Source organism: Talpa occidentalis, unplaced genomic scaffold (assembly GCF_014898055.3).
Source record: "Talpa occidentalis isolate TD23 unplaced genomic scaffold, MPIMG_talOcc4v2.1 talOcc4.13, whole genome shotgun sequence".
NCBI classification, from domain to species: Eukaryota; Metazoa; Chordata; class Mammalia; order Eulipotyphla; family Talpidae; genus Talpa; species Talpa occidentalis.
In genome coordinates, this window is record NW_023601322.1 from 88,208,825 (window position 1) to 88,225,125 (window position 16,301).

The window sequence follows — 16,301 nt, forward strand, 5'->3', positions numbered from 1 at the left end:
AGAGCTGCGGGGCAGAGTTAAAACCCAGCACTAGAGAGAAGGCCACCATCTGAGGGAAAAAATTCAAAGTATTTCTAAAAATAGAGATGGGAAATACCTGGGATGGCCTCATTTATCATTCCTATTCAGGGTTCACGGGCTCCTCTGTTAGACACAAGTGCTATTCTGCAGACTCGACCGGCCTTTTTTCCCCATTTGGCCTCAGAAACTGAAAAAGGGTCTGTCCATCAGGACGGCGAGCCCACCATGTTCCGCACGACCTGCCCCTTCGTCCAAGGGTCCCAGCCCCACAGCATCTACGAAATGTATTTGTCAACCAGCTTGATCTTTTTTCTTAGTGTGCGGAGTTGACAGTTCAGTGCAAACACAAAGTGCATCCGCGTGCTCCCCGGGCCAGGAGGGGGATGCTCAGGCCCGGCAGCTGCGCAGGCGGACCTGGGGATGCAGGGGACCCCTGTGGGCCCACCCGGGGGGCCTGCCAGCACTTCCACAGTCCACATCGTCCTGCACACAGGGCGGGAGCACCTCTGCATCGCCCTCCGGTCCTGTTTATGAAGAGACTGTGTGGGTGGCAAGAGGAAGAAAGAGATGTTGGAGTCATGAGTTACTGATACTCTAGATCACCGCAAACAAATGGGGGGGGATAGAATTTGGATATGAATAACCTGAACCTGAGTTTAGTCATGAACTTTAAGAGCTGTGAGGCAGATGAGATGGGTGTGGAGAGGTGTGAGGAGGAAGGCAGGTCAGGAGGGAGACTTGTGATCTCTACCTCCTCCTGGGGGCAGAGCCACTGTCATCTGCCATCATTGCGCGCAGTAGGTGTCCGGCTTTGCAGAGCCCCGCTGATGTCTGACTTTCTTTTTTATTTTATAGATGACAAAAAAGAGACTGAGAGGGAGTCACATAGAAGGCTGAGGAGAGGCTGTTCAAGTGCATGGGGCGAGCAAGCAGTGGGACCGCTTTCTCAGAGCACCCAGGTCTGCCTCTCACCCACGCGCTGCTTCTGTTCTGTCCTCCTGCTTCCCCAGGTGGAGCCGAGTGGAAACCTAGGAGGGCTGTGGGGTTTTAGCTCTTCCCTCAGAGTTCATATTCACCGCTGCCTCTTCTCACACTTCCCATAACTGTTTTGGACCATGGTTATTTGACTATCACAGATGATTTGATGAAGAATCTCTCAGAAAATAACCCAAGGAGAAGAAATTAGGAAGAAAACATATGATATTTTCTAGATTCTATTATGCATTGGGTTGATCTTCATTTCTTTAAGAGCATGGAAGGTTCTTTCCAGCAACTCACCTGCCTTGCTCTATATAAGGGAAATTATGAGACTTATCAAGGGAGGTAGTGTCATTGCAATTGCAACTAACCCACGGTTAGCAAATGCCTGGTGCTGGCTGTAGAGGCGGGAACTGTGGCCAGCTAAGGGGTAACAGCAACCTTTCTTATTGTTACAAGTTTTGAAAAACAAAGAGCAAATTACAGCAAGGCACGTATCAGCACCAAAGGGCCGCTGTCCCAGGAGCTGCAGGGGAGTCAATGTTGGGAGTCCCCTGGGGACATGGGGTGTCGGGTGATGAAGGGTTCATCGGCAAAGCACCGACCACCAGGCCCACATGACGCACGGCTGCTCTCCTCCTCTTTCAAACTGTGGTCATTTGGTGTTTTTTTAAAGCACAGAAACAACAGATGATGTCCTTCTGTTGGAAATACGGTCTTCATATGCGGTTTACAGCAGAGCAGAAAACGCAAGGTCCACTCGGAGGCTGAAAGAACAACAGTCCTTTTGAGCTGCAGTTAATCAGAGAGAAGAAAAAGAACGCGAGGTAATGCAACCTCTCGTCAACAAGAGGCGCAGTCCATTGTTCTTTCTCTGGTCTTCTGGTACTCTGGCGGGGGGGGGTACTACCTGATCTGTCAGATGGTAATTAATGCTCTGCTACTCAGCCTTGCAGTGGCACACAGAGGAACAAATGCAGGAATAAACTTCCTCGATTGCAACAGATCATTCCTCTTTTCAAAACTGCTCCGACACCCAATGTTGACACCCAATAATTAATAGATTTGTCTGTAACCCGGAATAAATAAAGGAAGATGTTAATTTTATCCATAAAGAGAAATCTTGATGCAGTGTTTTCAAGTTTATTTAACCTGAGAGTATGATTCTATCCATCAGTGGTGCTTTAATAGTTTTCCTGTCACTTATTATTAAGAACTTCCCTGAACCTAAGCTGACATAAAATATGATGTATGTGTGAGGTTTTCCCCCCAGCCACTTTGGATAGGTAATAATTGGTAAGCAGCCTTCATGCCATATAAAGAAATCTTGCTGATGTGTCCTCGATCTGAAAAGGATAGATTTGATTTCCTGCAGGTGCTGTGCACAGCATCAATAGTCATGATACCATTAATCATTTAAGTATGCAAGGTGCTGACATCTAGTCCTGTGTCCGGGGAGAAAAGTGCTTGGTAGACCAGCCAGTTGCAACGTGGTAAGACAGACACCAGCGGTTATGGTGTAAAATATAAAGAAGGCAGGCAAAAGCAAATTTCTCTGAAAATGAGAGCTCTCGAGGGTTAGACCAGTGCGGGCAGGTTGGGTCCTGAGCTATCCAGATGAAGTCTTACCCTTGTCAAGCGTGCCCCTGCCCCCCAGGGCGGACCAACTCTTCTGAGCCTCTGGAACCCACTTCTGTGTGAGCAAAGCCTGCTGCTGCACCCCAAAGATGTTTCTCTGAGCCCAGTGGATTCTTGTGGTGAATTTGGAAAGAGGCGTGTCTGCAACCTAACTACTTGTTCCTTTTCTAGAAACCAGCCGTTACCCAACTGCAAACGAGAGGGACACACCTTGTGAGTTGCACTGGGTGCCGTCGACTTCCTGCCCCCCGTCTGTGAGCACGGACCCCGCACTGTCTCTAGGTGGAGGGTGACATGCTGTGCGTGAGGCGCGTGCATGACCGTTTGCTCAGGGAGTCGGTGAGTCAGTGTTCATAATAGAAACGAGGCTTCGTGACCCTTCATGGTGAATGAATAAATGGGAAGATATCCCAGAACTAGTTTAGAGCTAAAATTGGGCAGTATCAGTTCACAATGCTGCTACTTTCTTGCTGCAGAGTTGCTCGTAAACTGGTAATAATTTTTTTTGACAACATCTGTGCTCCTTGTTTAAATATATATTTACATATACAGAAATATATTCATTAATATATTAAATATGTAACTATATTTATAGGTAAATATATATTTATACATGTAAGAACAGAGAGAGAGATATATGTTTTGATCTCGTTGGCTCATTTCCCACATAATTTGGAAAGAATTAAACTAGAGATGAGACTCTAGCCCTAAGAAGAGTAAGCTGGGTTGGGTAAAGTGATCGTGTATATAATATCTCCTGAGAGAAATGTGAATGGATTAACTGGCATTTTACCTTAAAAATAATGGGAGACACGAACCTTTAAAAATGTCAAATGAGTGAACCAATATGTGCAGAAATTAACTTTTTTATTATATATCATATAATGTAGTAGTAAAGTTTGTTTGAAGTGCATGAATAAAAAGTTAGTGAAATTACAGGAGGAACAATCTATAGAGCAGTAATAGGTGCATTCCCTGTGCATCTGAAAGAAAAAAAAAAGAGTTTTCACTCATTTTGGCCTAAAACTTAGTGTTCAGGTCTCCAGGATTCTGACATCAGAATCCGGATAACGCTGATTAGAACCATAGGGGCTTTACAATAAAAGCTAAAATATTGACCATATGATGGCAAAAAGTCTTATTTTGTGATTAACTGAATCTCTCCTAGCTGCTCTCTGAGGAAGTCGGTGGCGCCGTGGAGGAGGACCGCCGCCTCCGGGACGAGGACCGCGAGCGCTCGGCGCCGTAGGGGCCCTGCTCGCCGTAGCTGTCCATCTGGGCCTCGATGAAGTCCCTCTGCTGCTGCCTGATGGTCTGGCCGATGAGCCCGGGCAGGGCGTGGATGCTCCCGATCAGAGTCTCTAGTTTCGTTTCCAAGGTAACAATCCTTTTCTCGAAGTCTTCACTCCTTTCGTTTAAGTCGGATATCATGTCGTACATGATGTTCTGGGTCTGGAAAACGGGAGGGGGAGAGAGAGACACAGAGAGAGAGAGAAAAGGCCATGGCTCAGTGACACTTGCCCGGAAGCAGACGGTCAGCCCCCAGAGCTGGCGGCTGGCCACCTGTGGTGACACACACACAGCACCAGGGCATCAGGTACCTGGACACTTAACACCTTCAGAGCAAATGTCCTGTCTCTGTCCAGCGCCAGGATTTAGGAATGTAAGGTCTCGGGCACCATGTGCCCGGCTGCAGGAAGCGTTGCACAGGCAGAGGTGGTAGGTGGTGTAGACACACACATTTTGTTTCAAAATGTTTAGGTTTCAGGGGTTGTTACAATAGCTGGTACATCAAAATCATTTTGCAACTTGTTAATTTAACTGTGACCAGACTTAAATTTTAAAACAAGCATTTTTAATGAATAATAAATAATAGTGCAGATGGTACTGGGGTTGAGAAGAAGTTTTGAAGATAGACTGTGAATGCCCTGTGTATAGTGATTTGACCAAGTCATCTAGTTAACTTCTAAATATGCTTTGACTTTCTAGGGTCCACATTATAGGCTCTCTATCCTGCTAAATGGCAGTGTTACAGAGAACCACAGACAGAAGAGTAGTGCAGGGGACGCCACTAGCCCTCCCGGTGGGTCTTGGCATCATCAGCGCTAAGTGGTTTGAAATAGAAGGGATGTTTCTGGTGCCCTAGCAAATCTCACAACAGATTGTGTTCATCAGAGTCTCATACTTCTTGACTGTCAATTACCATTCTTGAAGTTTTCAAGAGATTGAGAGAAGAGGGTGGTTCAGAAGGCTTTAAAGCCTGTCCTCTTCAGCCTGTTTCCCTTTATAATAAGACCTCGCACCCAGCTTAGCAGCTTCTTTATGATAAACTGACTATGGACGTTGCTATTTAGAGCACAGGCAGCCCATTTTAATTTGGCCACAAAGACAGTATATTCACCGCATTTTTACTATGTAGTCTTGAGACTATGCTGGAAGCATCCATGCATTTAGAAAATAATGAAAATATTCCCTCTGGGTGGAGGGAATATCCCGGGTCACCACAAGAAACATGGCGGGAAAGAAATCATTTGAAAGAAACAGCATCTTACATTGTAGATATACTCAAAGGCGAATTATTATCATTCTGTACTGTGTATGTAGATACTAAATATTTATATATATATATATATATATTTTCATATATTTCTAAGAATACCCAATGTCTTTCATTATTTGACGGAGGCATGATGCAAGGGCCTGCCCCATCTCTGGTGGTGATGGGGTCTGTGAGGAGCCGCGTGTGTGGTTATAAAGAGGGGCGTCTTCACGACCCACTCTGCGCGGCTCAGCTGGCATGCAGGATGCAGGCTGTCCCAGGGCCAGGTGTTAAACACTGATCTGCTACTTTGAAGAAATGAGATATTGATCCTCAAGACACCCCTACAGTAGGCTTTCAACTGCCGATCTTGTCTGGGAACGAGGCTTCCATGGCAGGACCTGATAACTTAGCAAGTTACCCTGACTCAGAAAACACGGGACTCCTCACCCCTTGAAGTTTCTTGTTTTAAACCTGGCCCTGGCCGGTTATCCTTGTCCCCAGCCCCTCCCATGGCTCCAGCGCATCTTGGAGCTCTGCCTCTGACGTTGTGCGCCTTTCCTTAAGATGATTCTGAGTCATCAGTGTGGTCAGGAAATCCTGTCATGCTGTGTGAGGCCTTTTTGTGTTTGTTTGGGTATTTGCCTGTGACACCAACACTGCAAACAGGAACAAAGCACGGGGATCCTGCTGGTGCAAAGGCGGACAAATCTGCACTTTCTGCAGGGCCCACTGCCAAGAGCTAGGTGCTTGACGGGGACATGATGTTCTTTTTCTAAAACCTCCTTTAGGGGTTGTCCCCAGGGTCAGAAGAAAATTCAGGGGGGCATCAGCCTGGAAAGCCAGCACCATCTGGTTTCTCATGCTGATGCAAAGCAGCAGGAGGGGGTGCTGGCGAAGCACAGGCATCGCCCCTCTCCCTCCATGGCTGGCACATCTGGGACACCCCAAGTGACCCCTAAATAGGGGCAACAGAGATGGCTCAGAGAAGCAGCAGGGCTGGAGTGGTAACTGACCAACCCCTCCCCAAATTCTCTTTCCTGATGCAGGCAAGGCTCATGTCCTGTTTCAGGTGGCACAGACATGTAGCCAGTGAGATCTCTGAAAGTACATAATCACCTGGCATACTGAGTGTTGTGCCCCCCAACCTGACCACCTGACCTTGCTCTGTTCTTGTCTAGGGAACACGCTGGAGAAGGTTGCAAGGAGTTTGTAGAAGCTATTCTAGAACTCTGGAGAGAGAATGGGCCCTTGGAAGTAGCTGGAAGTGAGGTGGGGAGCACTGAGCTGATTTGGGTGTGGCCCGTGCAGCCCTGGGGAATTTGTTTTATGAGACAGCTTAGAATTCGGAGGCCCATGGCCCACGCAGGCCATGTTTGAGGTGGGGGTGGAGGTAAGTCTGTTAAATTGTCATGGGGGAACTTAAGAGTTGTGAAATTTTTTTTTTATTACTTTAAATAGATTCTAAATGTTTGATGTGTAGAGCTCAAATGTGACGGCATTAAAGAAACCAAATTTGGCAAGTTTCAGACTTGAGAATTAAAGATAGTGAGTTTTCCGTAGTACTGCCAGTGAGAGATGCAAATGAATCATTTCTTTTAGCCATGTATGTTACTGCTGGTAAAAAAATAAACACATTTATCATTTGCAAATTACACCTTTTTGGATACGAGGGAGGAAGAAATCAGTGACTTTCCATCCTCCTCAGGAATCCCGGACTTCTAAAAAAATTTTTTCTTTTATTTCTTTTACATCATTGTGTAGTCCCCATGAAATTCCCACCAGCAGGTCACTGGTGAACCATCACCACAGTCCCTTGTGCTCCTCTCTCCCTGTTTTGATCCCTTTTGCTCCCCTTCCTCGCAGAATGTATGTGATTTGTGGTTGCCTGCCAGTATTTTTTTTTTTTTAATTATTTTTTTTCCTGATCCCTTCTTGGGTTCCCCTATATTCCTTCTGTAAGTGAAACCATTCGATATTTTTCTTTTTCCTCTGGCTTATTTCACGGAGCATGATCCCTTCCAGCTCCATCCATGTTGCTGCGAATGCATGAGTTTATCTTTTGTGATTGCTGAAATGCAGCATCCTGTCACAGCTCCCTCCCCGCCCTCCTGCTGCTCAGCGCACCCCAGTCCAGCTATCACAGGGGCTACATCAGAGTTTGGCCAGTATCTTCTGTTCCCAGAAAACTTGATGTCTTCTATGCTATTTGAGAATTGATGACACCTACAAGTTCATTAATTTGCTTTGAAATTTCAAAGCCTAACATTGTATGGGGAGTTTGGTGGCAACCATGGATTCGAAGTCAGCTAGAGTATCTGACAGGGAGAGGCTGGAAACTTGCAGGTCATCATACTCCTTAAGATTAGAGTGATGAGGTTCTCTTACACACACCCCATTCTCAAAGATGCCACGTGTTTGCAAAGATTTTATTCTAGTCACTACCTGCTACTTATTTTTCAGCATTACTTTTCTTCTCAAATTTTATTGAGAGGACGTGCAGTAAAAGGATCACTCATCTGCTGTGGGTGGACATGTGCAGCCTCCATGGAACTCAGTATGGAGACGCCTAAAAATTTTTTGAGAATTATCTGCTAAAAATGCACTGTCCTGATGGTTGACAGCAGTCCTGTTTTGTAAACTGGGTTCACTTGGGATAAATGTTATAAACTTGACAGCAGAATCTGAAGAGTCACAAGTTATAAAAAGTGATTACTTCTTTTGAAAGACAACTCTCATGTTAAGATAGAACTTCTGGTATCTTGTAATTGGAACTTGACAGTCTTCTGAGTTTGTTTGAAACGTGTAAAAGTAATTTCACTAATTGGTCCCTATTTAGGATTCACTGCAACCGCCTAGTCACACCAGGATGTAGTGCTGCTCTCACGGAGATGAAACTCTACTACAAGAGGATTAGCAAAGGTATCGTCCCACATTCTACTTCTGTTTCTAATGGTCCTTCCAAATTATGTCAAGGAAGACAGCTTTATGAATAGGCGGTAGCTAATGTATGTAAGGGAATAAGAGCTTTAGACAGATTCTTTTACTGTGTTTGTTGCTTTGGTTTGTGAATGACATCAGACTGGGCTCTCCTGCAGCGTCACTCATTTCCATGCAGCGGTTCAGTCCGACAGACAGTCGGGGGCTGAGCTGCCCGAGCTTACCTTTGCCAGATCCACCAAGGTATTTGCTTGGTCATTCAGTTTCCTCTGCTCCATTTTTACACTTCTTAATCTAAAAGACAGAATCTGAAGTGAGAAAGGTTCCTTGCTTCCTCTGGCTCTCAAACGCCTTCCAAAGAGCATGCACAAAATTGACAAGAGCAAGTAACTGCATGGATAATGCCTTGAACACTTGGGGTAAAGTCCAAACTGGTTATGTGTCTGGTACAATGAGAAGCATGCTTCCCCAACACCGCAAAAAGGAAAGGAGAGAGAGTCAGAGATGAGATGTCCTTAGGACAACAATGTACCAGGTAGTTAAAGTTCAATTGAGAAAGGCTCATAAGGTTGTAACCGTATGAGAAAAGCCAAAACATTCCTTCAAGCCCCAGTATCGTGACAAATAGACATAGGAAGAAGTATGCAAAGCAACTGGAATTTCCACAATGTTGGAGCAGCGAGCACCTTCCTATGCCTACGTGACTAGATACAGGTATTAGCCCTGTTTAGTCTGAGATGGGTTGGGTTAGGTATTTGCACCTGATGAAACACAGTGATAAGTGAGATTCTTAGTAGCAAAAAGAAAACTTTTATTCAACCAGCAGCAAGATAACTCAAAACATAATTCTCTTATTCTTCATTGTCTTTCATCTCAAACTGCCATCGACTCTGGAGGGGAGTCAGACCATTGCCTTGGGAGAGCTGCCCTCGATTTTTATTGTAGATAAAAGTCAGAGAACAATTAAAGTGTCTGACAGATGGGATCTCCACTTGCAAAGTTACTTTTAGATTCTTTGAAATCTCACTGCACGGATAGGATTGCTAGTCGAAGGTTACTGTTCAAAAGAAATTGCTTTCTGCATAAGATCTCTTACTATTCCTTATTTACTGGAATATGTCAATGCATATACCAAGAAATTAAAATTTGCCAACAAAAGTTGTTTGTTTTTCCTTAAGCCAGAATTGCAAAGTCTTGCTCAAAAAGAGAACCACGTCTCTCTGAGCTACTTACTGGGGGAAAAAAAATTCACGCTCACCTTATTACCTTGGTGGTGATTCGTTTTATAGAGAATAGTGTTAATGCTGATGAGTGCTTTTTATGATTTCTCAATTTAAATGAAAGGTAATTACACAGAAAGAATAAAAATTCACAGGGCAAGATTTTACTGCCAGGGAGATTTTTATAACAAATGTTCATGATGTTTAGTGATTTTGTTCTCAAACTCGGATATCCAATATGTCACCAAATCTGCTCTGCAGTGACAGTCCCTCCTGCCAGGAAGAGTGTCACTGGCACCTGCCCACACCACAGTCTTTAACAATGTAAACAGCTGAAGGTTAGAATTTGTCACTGCCGTTCCCGCTCTGTGCATGTCTATGAGAAAGCCTAGACTCTTTTGGTGTCATCAGAGAGGTGGAATATGTTCTCGTCTAAAAGATTTTCACATATTTAAATCCAATGTATTGTTGAGAAGCGTTTCTCTAAGTACTGACAAGGATTTAAATTGTTAACGACTGCCTTGTGAAAACAAGCAAAAAAAGGATGGGGCAGTGTATGAGAGAGGACAGGTCAGGCGTGGGCTCCTGTCCTTCCTGGGCCCGATCTGACCTCAGTGTCCCCAGGTACGAAATGGAAAGGGTAGAGCAGGGCAGCCTTTCTGGCCGTGCCCCCCAGAGGTGTGCTGGCCGGCTGGAGGCGAGTCTGCTCAGTGACAGGTGGAGTGTCATGGAGACTCTGAAATTCTCTTGAATCCTCTTCCAATTTTTCATTATTACAAGAAAAGTGTCTCAGGCTGGGTCTCTCCAGCCTGCAAGTCTTAACTTAACCTGCTCTTCTCTGCCTTTTTAAGGAGCGAGCAGGATCGCCGCTCTGAGCTTTTCTGCAGGCCAGAGCCCACGGCTGAAATTCCCTGTGTTGGAATTGTCGCTTGGCCTCTCCTTGGTGGGAGGGATGTATCTTTTTATGTCCTTATGACGGGGATTCATACCGAGCTTTCTTTTCAGTTAAGTAAGCTGGCACACGAGCGACTGATGTTTGGAGACACCAGAGCAGATGCCTCCAGCAATGTGTGAACGCGGAAAAACAGTCCTAACTGCAAGTCTGGTGGGAGGGCCAAGGCTGGTCTCTTAGCCGGGGTGAGTACTTTATTCCCCCCGACGGCAGGGCCGCACTCACTCCTCGGCTCACTCTGTTAGGTGTCTGACAGTAGAATTTTGCCCATTTCATTATCTACTAACCTGGAAAGCTGACAGAGTAGCCCTATTTGATTGACATTCCTTAGCTCCCTGACCTTCACGCCTCTTGCCTGTCCCTCCTGGGACTGCCTGTCTGCAGGGAAGCCGATAGGAACGCTCTACGTAAGCTGCAGCTGCCAGAATAAAAGGTCACATGCAGATGTGTATATACCCCCTACCCCCCCACAAAAAAGAAGAATAAGAAACATATGTTGATTTCTTCCTTGTGAACTTCACTTATCACAGGAAAATATCATGATTTTGGATCACATTTCCATAGCAGCAATCAGACTACTAAAATTCACAAATAAAGGATCCACTTGGGTGCATGCAGCCGGTAGAGAATTCTGCAAATGTTGAACGGAGCGCTTCACACAACTTACTTCCGAGCTCTATTTTCATTTTGTTGAAATAAAAAGACAAAACAAAAGAAAAGAAACTGTAAAATATTCTGGAACAAAGTCACACAGTGTGGAGTTCAGTTGTGCACAGGGGGCTCGATTCATTAGCTGGAAGATCCTGTTACGATTCTGCAGGGTTTGGGCATATTGATCAGAGAGAACAGTTTTCAGTTCTCTCCCTGGCCCTCTGCAAAGCTACTCCGCGCCCCCCCACCTGGAAGCAGACCGCGTCCTCCAGAACCAGAGCTCAGGAGGAAGCGCTGCTGTAAAGCCATCTTGGCCTCTGTGCTGCGTGGAATTCACGGGAGTCACTGGACACGGATCTGCCTGATGCAAACGGTTAAAAGGACGATATGTCAGACAATAGGATTGTAATGTCATTATTATTATTTTTCTTTTTTGCAGGGGAGACATTGTTTTCGATGCAGGGCTGTTTTAGAAGTCTGCTTTCTGCGGGGCTGGTAATCATGCCTGTTACAGCAATGACGTTCATGGGATTTCTTAGCTCAAGTTCATGTTGATGGATGGGCCCAGAGTTGAGATAAAAGAATGATTTCAAGGTCAAGGTGCTACTCGAGAAAGATTTAAAGTTACAGAAACAGAATGCCTCACAGCGATAAGTGACAATCCAGAGAGACAGACAGTTTACCGAAAAGAGGATAGAAGCCAGGAGAACTCGGCACCCATCGGGACCAGAAAGGCCATGTGTTGGGTCGAGAAGCTGTGAAGCTTGAAAAGGAGTAAAGAGTTGAGCGAGAGGGAGGCTGCAAGAAGGGGAGAGAGTGTTACTGGAAAAGCTCTTGGGTGCACTACACCAGAGAACAGGAGAGGCCAGGAGAGCTCTCTAGCAAATGAGTCAGTGAATTTATCAATTTTTCCTCAGCTCACAAGATCGGATTTCCCCCAGTGCTGACAGCAAGGCTGGGAGGCACTGGGTGTGCCAGGTGGGCAGTGAAGGCTTTGCCCTTAGGAATCGAGCCCTATGTGCTTCCCCTTTATGATGCCACTCACCCAGTTACATTGCAAGGTCATAATGCCCCCTTAGGACAACCTCTCCCTGCCCAGCCCACTGACACTCTCTGGGCTTCACAAGTGCCAGTCCCCTCCCCCCTCAGCACCCCCGAGATGAAGTCCCAAAACAATTCAGAACATTTTGGAGTTGCTTGAAGCTCCCCTACTCTAGGAGCACTCAGTGCGACACACAGAACACAGAGAGAAATGCCTGAGAGAAACAGAAAAATCACGCACGGTTCCCACCATCACTGTCCCCCCAAGCAGGCGGTGCTGAAGCGCGTGTCACCGACACGGAGGGGCCTGGCAGAGGCAGCCTGCTGTGCGGCAGCAGTCTGCCCGAGCCTTTGTCTCCCGCACGTTTTACCATACGCTTTCTCAGACTACAGCAAAACCGAGAGACTCTTCAGGTGAACATGACTACACTGCTCCCCAATTTTTACAGTGTTCGTGCATTCTGAACTTGAGCGTTCTAGGACGGCAGACAGAAACACACCCAGCACTTACACAAGGCTACCGAATTCTGTGACAAAAACCAGAAAAGCTTTTTGTCTTTTGTAATTTTTGGTGACATCAAAATGCATCGAAGGCATCCAAGGCACACGCCACTGAACGGGTCACACTGACAGAGACCGGCCTCGCTCACACCTCCCGGCCCTGGACACGGGCGTGCCTTCTCACACACTATAGGTTAGTTTTGAAACATTAAAAGTGCAAAGAATGAGTTCTCTTCAGTGTAGCATGCGGCCCTCTTCCATGAATTTGGGGTTGCAGTGTTGTAAGATTTGGGGGTGTAGGAATGACCCCTCTGCCAGTAGAAGGGTACCAGGTGACCCTTAGCAAACATGTCTTTACTCACTGGACTTCCTACGGAAAGTCAAGGTGCAGGCTCATCACCTCTTGGGGACCCTATTCTCTTAGGTCTATGCTTCAAGGAGTCTCCCTGTCTTGGCAGAGCTTCTAGATGGTGGCACTCGTTACAAAGGTAGATGGGAGCTTCCTCTGGGGAGCCAGACCTACTCGGACTTAAAAAGTATTTATATTCTAGCCTTATCTTTTTTGGGTTGAAAAGCAGAGTTGTGTATACAGTCAAGCCACAGAGGAGGGATGACATGGTCTTGTCATGGGTGGCAGGGGATATGGGCCCAGTGGTGAGGAGCAGGGTGGGCCGCTGTCTGCATGTGTCCCCCTGCACGCTCAGTCCCAGGGCACTTGGGCCTGAAGTTCATTTAGGAGCACCAGTTTCCATAGAAGGGATCCTGCCCGCAGTTGCAACTGCGCTGTGCATTGCCAGTGATCCGTATGTGAAAAGGGCAGGAGGATGGACTGCCGGGGGGGTCGAGAGTATGAGCATTTTGTGTTCCCCCCTGAATGGTGGTGTAACGCTTTAGCGAGGAATTTTACTCAAATGGGTCAAATAGAACCTCAGCCTCCGACTTCCTCGCCTGCTGCATGAGTCAGCCGCCCTCACTGCTTCCTCTGGAGACCTAGTCATTCACCTGCCTTTCGGCTATGTCCCTGGTAGGCTGCACGGAATAGGCCCCTCATCTGACGCACAGCCGTGACCCTGTCTGCTCTTCCCCACAGGGAAGCGGTGGAGAGCAGGGGTGCAGAGATCCTGCCCGGCACCACGAGAACGTACTTACGGTAAGGCCGGCACTGCCTGGGGGAGCAAGACCTAGGGCTTTCAAGTGACGGTGAAACTTAGAGTCATATGTGAGATGTCTGTGAGGGTTACACGGTGTCACGTTGTCATGGCAGAACAAAGAGACAGAACCAAACGAGTAACACACGCTGCAAGTCTGACTCTAGAACTGTGGTAATTGTGGGTGGAGGAGGCCCAAAGGAAAGGTGACATGGTGTGACGGACTTAACTGGAATAATGGTGGTCTGGCTGATGTCAAAATAATGATGAGAGGTTAAGATAGTTGAGATAGGCGCTATCAGCAGAAACACAGCACATAGAAAATTCCAGCATTATGTCAATTGTACTGCCTGCATAGAAAGATGCTTAGCAGCGTGTTAAAGATTTCCAGATATATCATCAAATGCTAATTTTTAAGACTCTGCAGCAGATACAAACTGAACATCTCAGAACGAACTATATGAATAAGTCATTTAAATTAAGAAACGTAATTTTAACTGAAATTATTGCTTCGAGAGAGCAATTGAGAAGCCGTTTTACATAACACAGTAAATGACTATTTGCTTCCAAATCAATGATTTTTAATCACACACACACTTTTTCTCAGGATTTCATGTATGGAGTGCCTACACCGCCAAAGAACGTCTTCTGGGAACCAACAAGACACTGCCTCCATTTTTCTCCCTGATGCAAGAATAGCCCAGCGGAAGCATTCAACCCGAGAGGCACCAAAGCAGGGTAAAGAGGAAAATAGTACTTACTGATGAATAGCTTGCAAGAATTTTCGTTGATGTTTTCTGACTTTTGCATGATCTATCTTTTTTACTAGCTTTGTATTTTTGTAAATTAGCCATGTCTCCCTGAGTACATTGGCAGCTGCGTTTTTCACCTGTGAGGAAAACAAACAAACAAAAGGAAGCAGTTGATAAACTTCAGAGGAGAAATCCCGCGGAGCCTGGCTTGGGATCACTTTCCTCATCTCGGTGAGCTCTAGCTCGAACAGTGTCTCAAACAATGATTTCTCTTGACTCTGTGCCTTTCTGACAGGGTCTGTCTGTCTAGGACCGTCAGTTCAATTGAAGTATGAGGGAACTACTGGTGTCTTTTTGGGCTAATCTCCACCCTATCCCATGAGGAACAGATTTTATCATCTTCTTTGCTCCCCTTGTAGGAGCCGGTGACCCGACTTTTCCCTTGGGTTTGCGGTCAGCTACTTATTCTAATAGGTTGTTCCAGCGAATTCTTTGCAGGGATGGATGAAAGACAGTACACAACAAGGACTGCAGGCTGCTTGGGTGCTGGTTGGGGGAGAAGGAGTTTCGGGGGCAGGCAGTGTGCAGGGGACATGCAGCAGAGGGCTGCTCTTGAAGAGCTGCTTCTACGTCCTGGACCTTAAACTATCAAGTCAGGTCATGGAGACCCACTCACAACCGTGCGGCACATTAGTTCTCTCTTCTCAAACATGGAGAGTTAGGAAGGATCAATATAAAAGCCCTTTTCAGCTCTTAGATCTTCAGTAAGAGTTTGAAGTATGAAACCATGGGTTCCAGTATGCATGAAAAATGCCCATTTTTCATTTTAGCAAGGAAAGCACCGGATTCGCTGACTGATGGTGACTCCTTTTTTGCAGTGCTGAAAAGTTTTCCTTTTGAGAAAAATGCTCTTGCTCGAACCCATTTTAAGAAAAGGCCTGGTTTATTGAAATAGCTCTTAGTTTCTGTGGTTCCCACTGCGCTGTCTCTGGCTATTCTCTAGGCGGTGCCAGGGGAGCGCCAGGAACTGAAGGGAAAAGAGTGGACACGCTAGCTGCAGAGCACCACGGTGCCGAAGAGGGACTTCACGCTGACCTCGGGAGAGGCCCACGGCGTGCCAGCAAATCTGTGCTCTTCGTCCTTAGAGAAACACATCTGCCTTCCTCGCGGAGGTAGGAGTCAGCACTCATAAGGCTGCTCTACCCTGACATCCTTCTCAAAGGCCAGGGAATGGCTGCAGCATTAGGTGCTGAGGTGAGCACCTTGTTTTTAGAGAGCAAGTAGGGTGGGAGAGGCCTTTCTGCACCGCTGCAGCCCTGGCCTGGCCTGGGCCTAGTGAAGGCTGCTTTCTGACTCCCCAGCTAGGTTCCTCTGAGCGGCAGCCTGGAATCCAGACTGGTGAGGCAGCTAGAAAACTGGGTAGAAACTGAGATAGGAACACAGGAGAAGAATGGGTCGATGTTTGGAAGAGAAATCAGCAATTGATTTTTGCTTTGGATTGCCTTCCAGAAAGAGCAAATGCCAAATCACTTTTAAAGCGTATGAACGATGACATAGATGCCACACTGCCCCTCCTCCAAGTAATTTCAATGACTTTCTCTTTGGGATAGTGGGGAATGGCTAGGGGTAGAGAACTTCACCTTCAGAGGTCAGTGGGGTGGGGAACGCCTTTGAGGCTTCTGTTGTAGGATTTGCATTTATTAATCACTTATTTCAGTTGACACACTGGAAAAGATTCTGCATTGAGAATGAAATCCCTGCAGCCCCTTTTAAAAACTGATCAGGATTATGCATTTATTGCAAAACACCCCCCTTCTAGCTACCTAACAGGTTTTTGGACATAGGAAGAAAACTCATACAACAGCACAAGTAGCCGCTATTTTGCAAAACGGCAGCCACAAGTCAGTCAGCCCAGGATAG

At 46.3% G+C, this 16,301-nt stretch overlaps 1 protein-coding gene and 2 long non-coding RNA genes across 5 annotated transcripts in view; 2 read left to right on the plus strand and 1 right to left on the minus strand.

Annotated features, from left to right (window-relative positions):
- Window positions 1-895: 895 nt before the first annotated feature.
- Window positions 896-2,961, plus strand: LOC129145651 (uncharacterized). The gene is made up of 3 exons (XR_008551514.1): window positions 896-980; window positions 1,681-1,826; window positions 2,809-2,961. It is a non-coding gene; the product is annotated as an uncharacterized LOC129145651 (long non-coding RNA).
- A 522-nt stretch (window positions 2,962-3,483) lies between these two features.
- Window positions 3,484-16,301, minus strand: part of KCNN2 (potassium calcium-activated channel subfamily N member 2) — a 330,773-nt gene continuing 317,955 nt past the window's right edge. Inside the window, exons 9-11 of the mRNA XM_054694516.1 lie at window positions 14,391-14,518; window positions 8,341-8,410; window positions 3,484-4,089 (exon numbers count right to left, since the gene is read on the minus strand). Coding sequence (XP_054550491.1) covers window positions 3,802-4,089; window positions 8,341-8,410; window positions 14,391-14,518 — 486 coding nt within the window. The 3' untranslated portion in view covers window positions 3,484-3,801. The remainder of the gene's footprint in view (window positions 4,090-8,340; window positions 8,411-14,390; window positions 14,519-16,301) is intronic.
- Window positions 3,871-16,301, plus strand: part of LOC119243581 (uncharacterized) — a 29,787-nt gene continuing 17,356 nt past the window's right edge. For all 3 annotated transcript variants that reach the window (XR_005124760.2, XR_005124761.2, XR_008551513.1), the window contains exons 1-8: window positions 3,871-4,015; window positions 8,016-8,098; window positions 10,342-10,473; window positions 11,379-12,674; window positions 13,572-13,631; window positions 14,237-14,367; window positions 14,459-14,612; window positions 15,385-15,553. This is a non-coding gene — a long non-coding RNA (uncharacterized LOC119243581). The remainder of the gene's footprint in view (window positions 4,016-8,015; window positions 8,099-10,341; window positions 10,474-11,378; window positions 12,675-13,571; window positions 13,632-14,236; window positions 14,368-14,458; window positions 14,613-15,384; window positions 15,554-16,301) is intronic.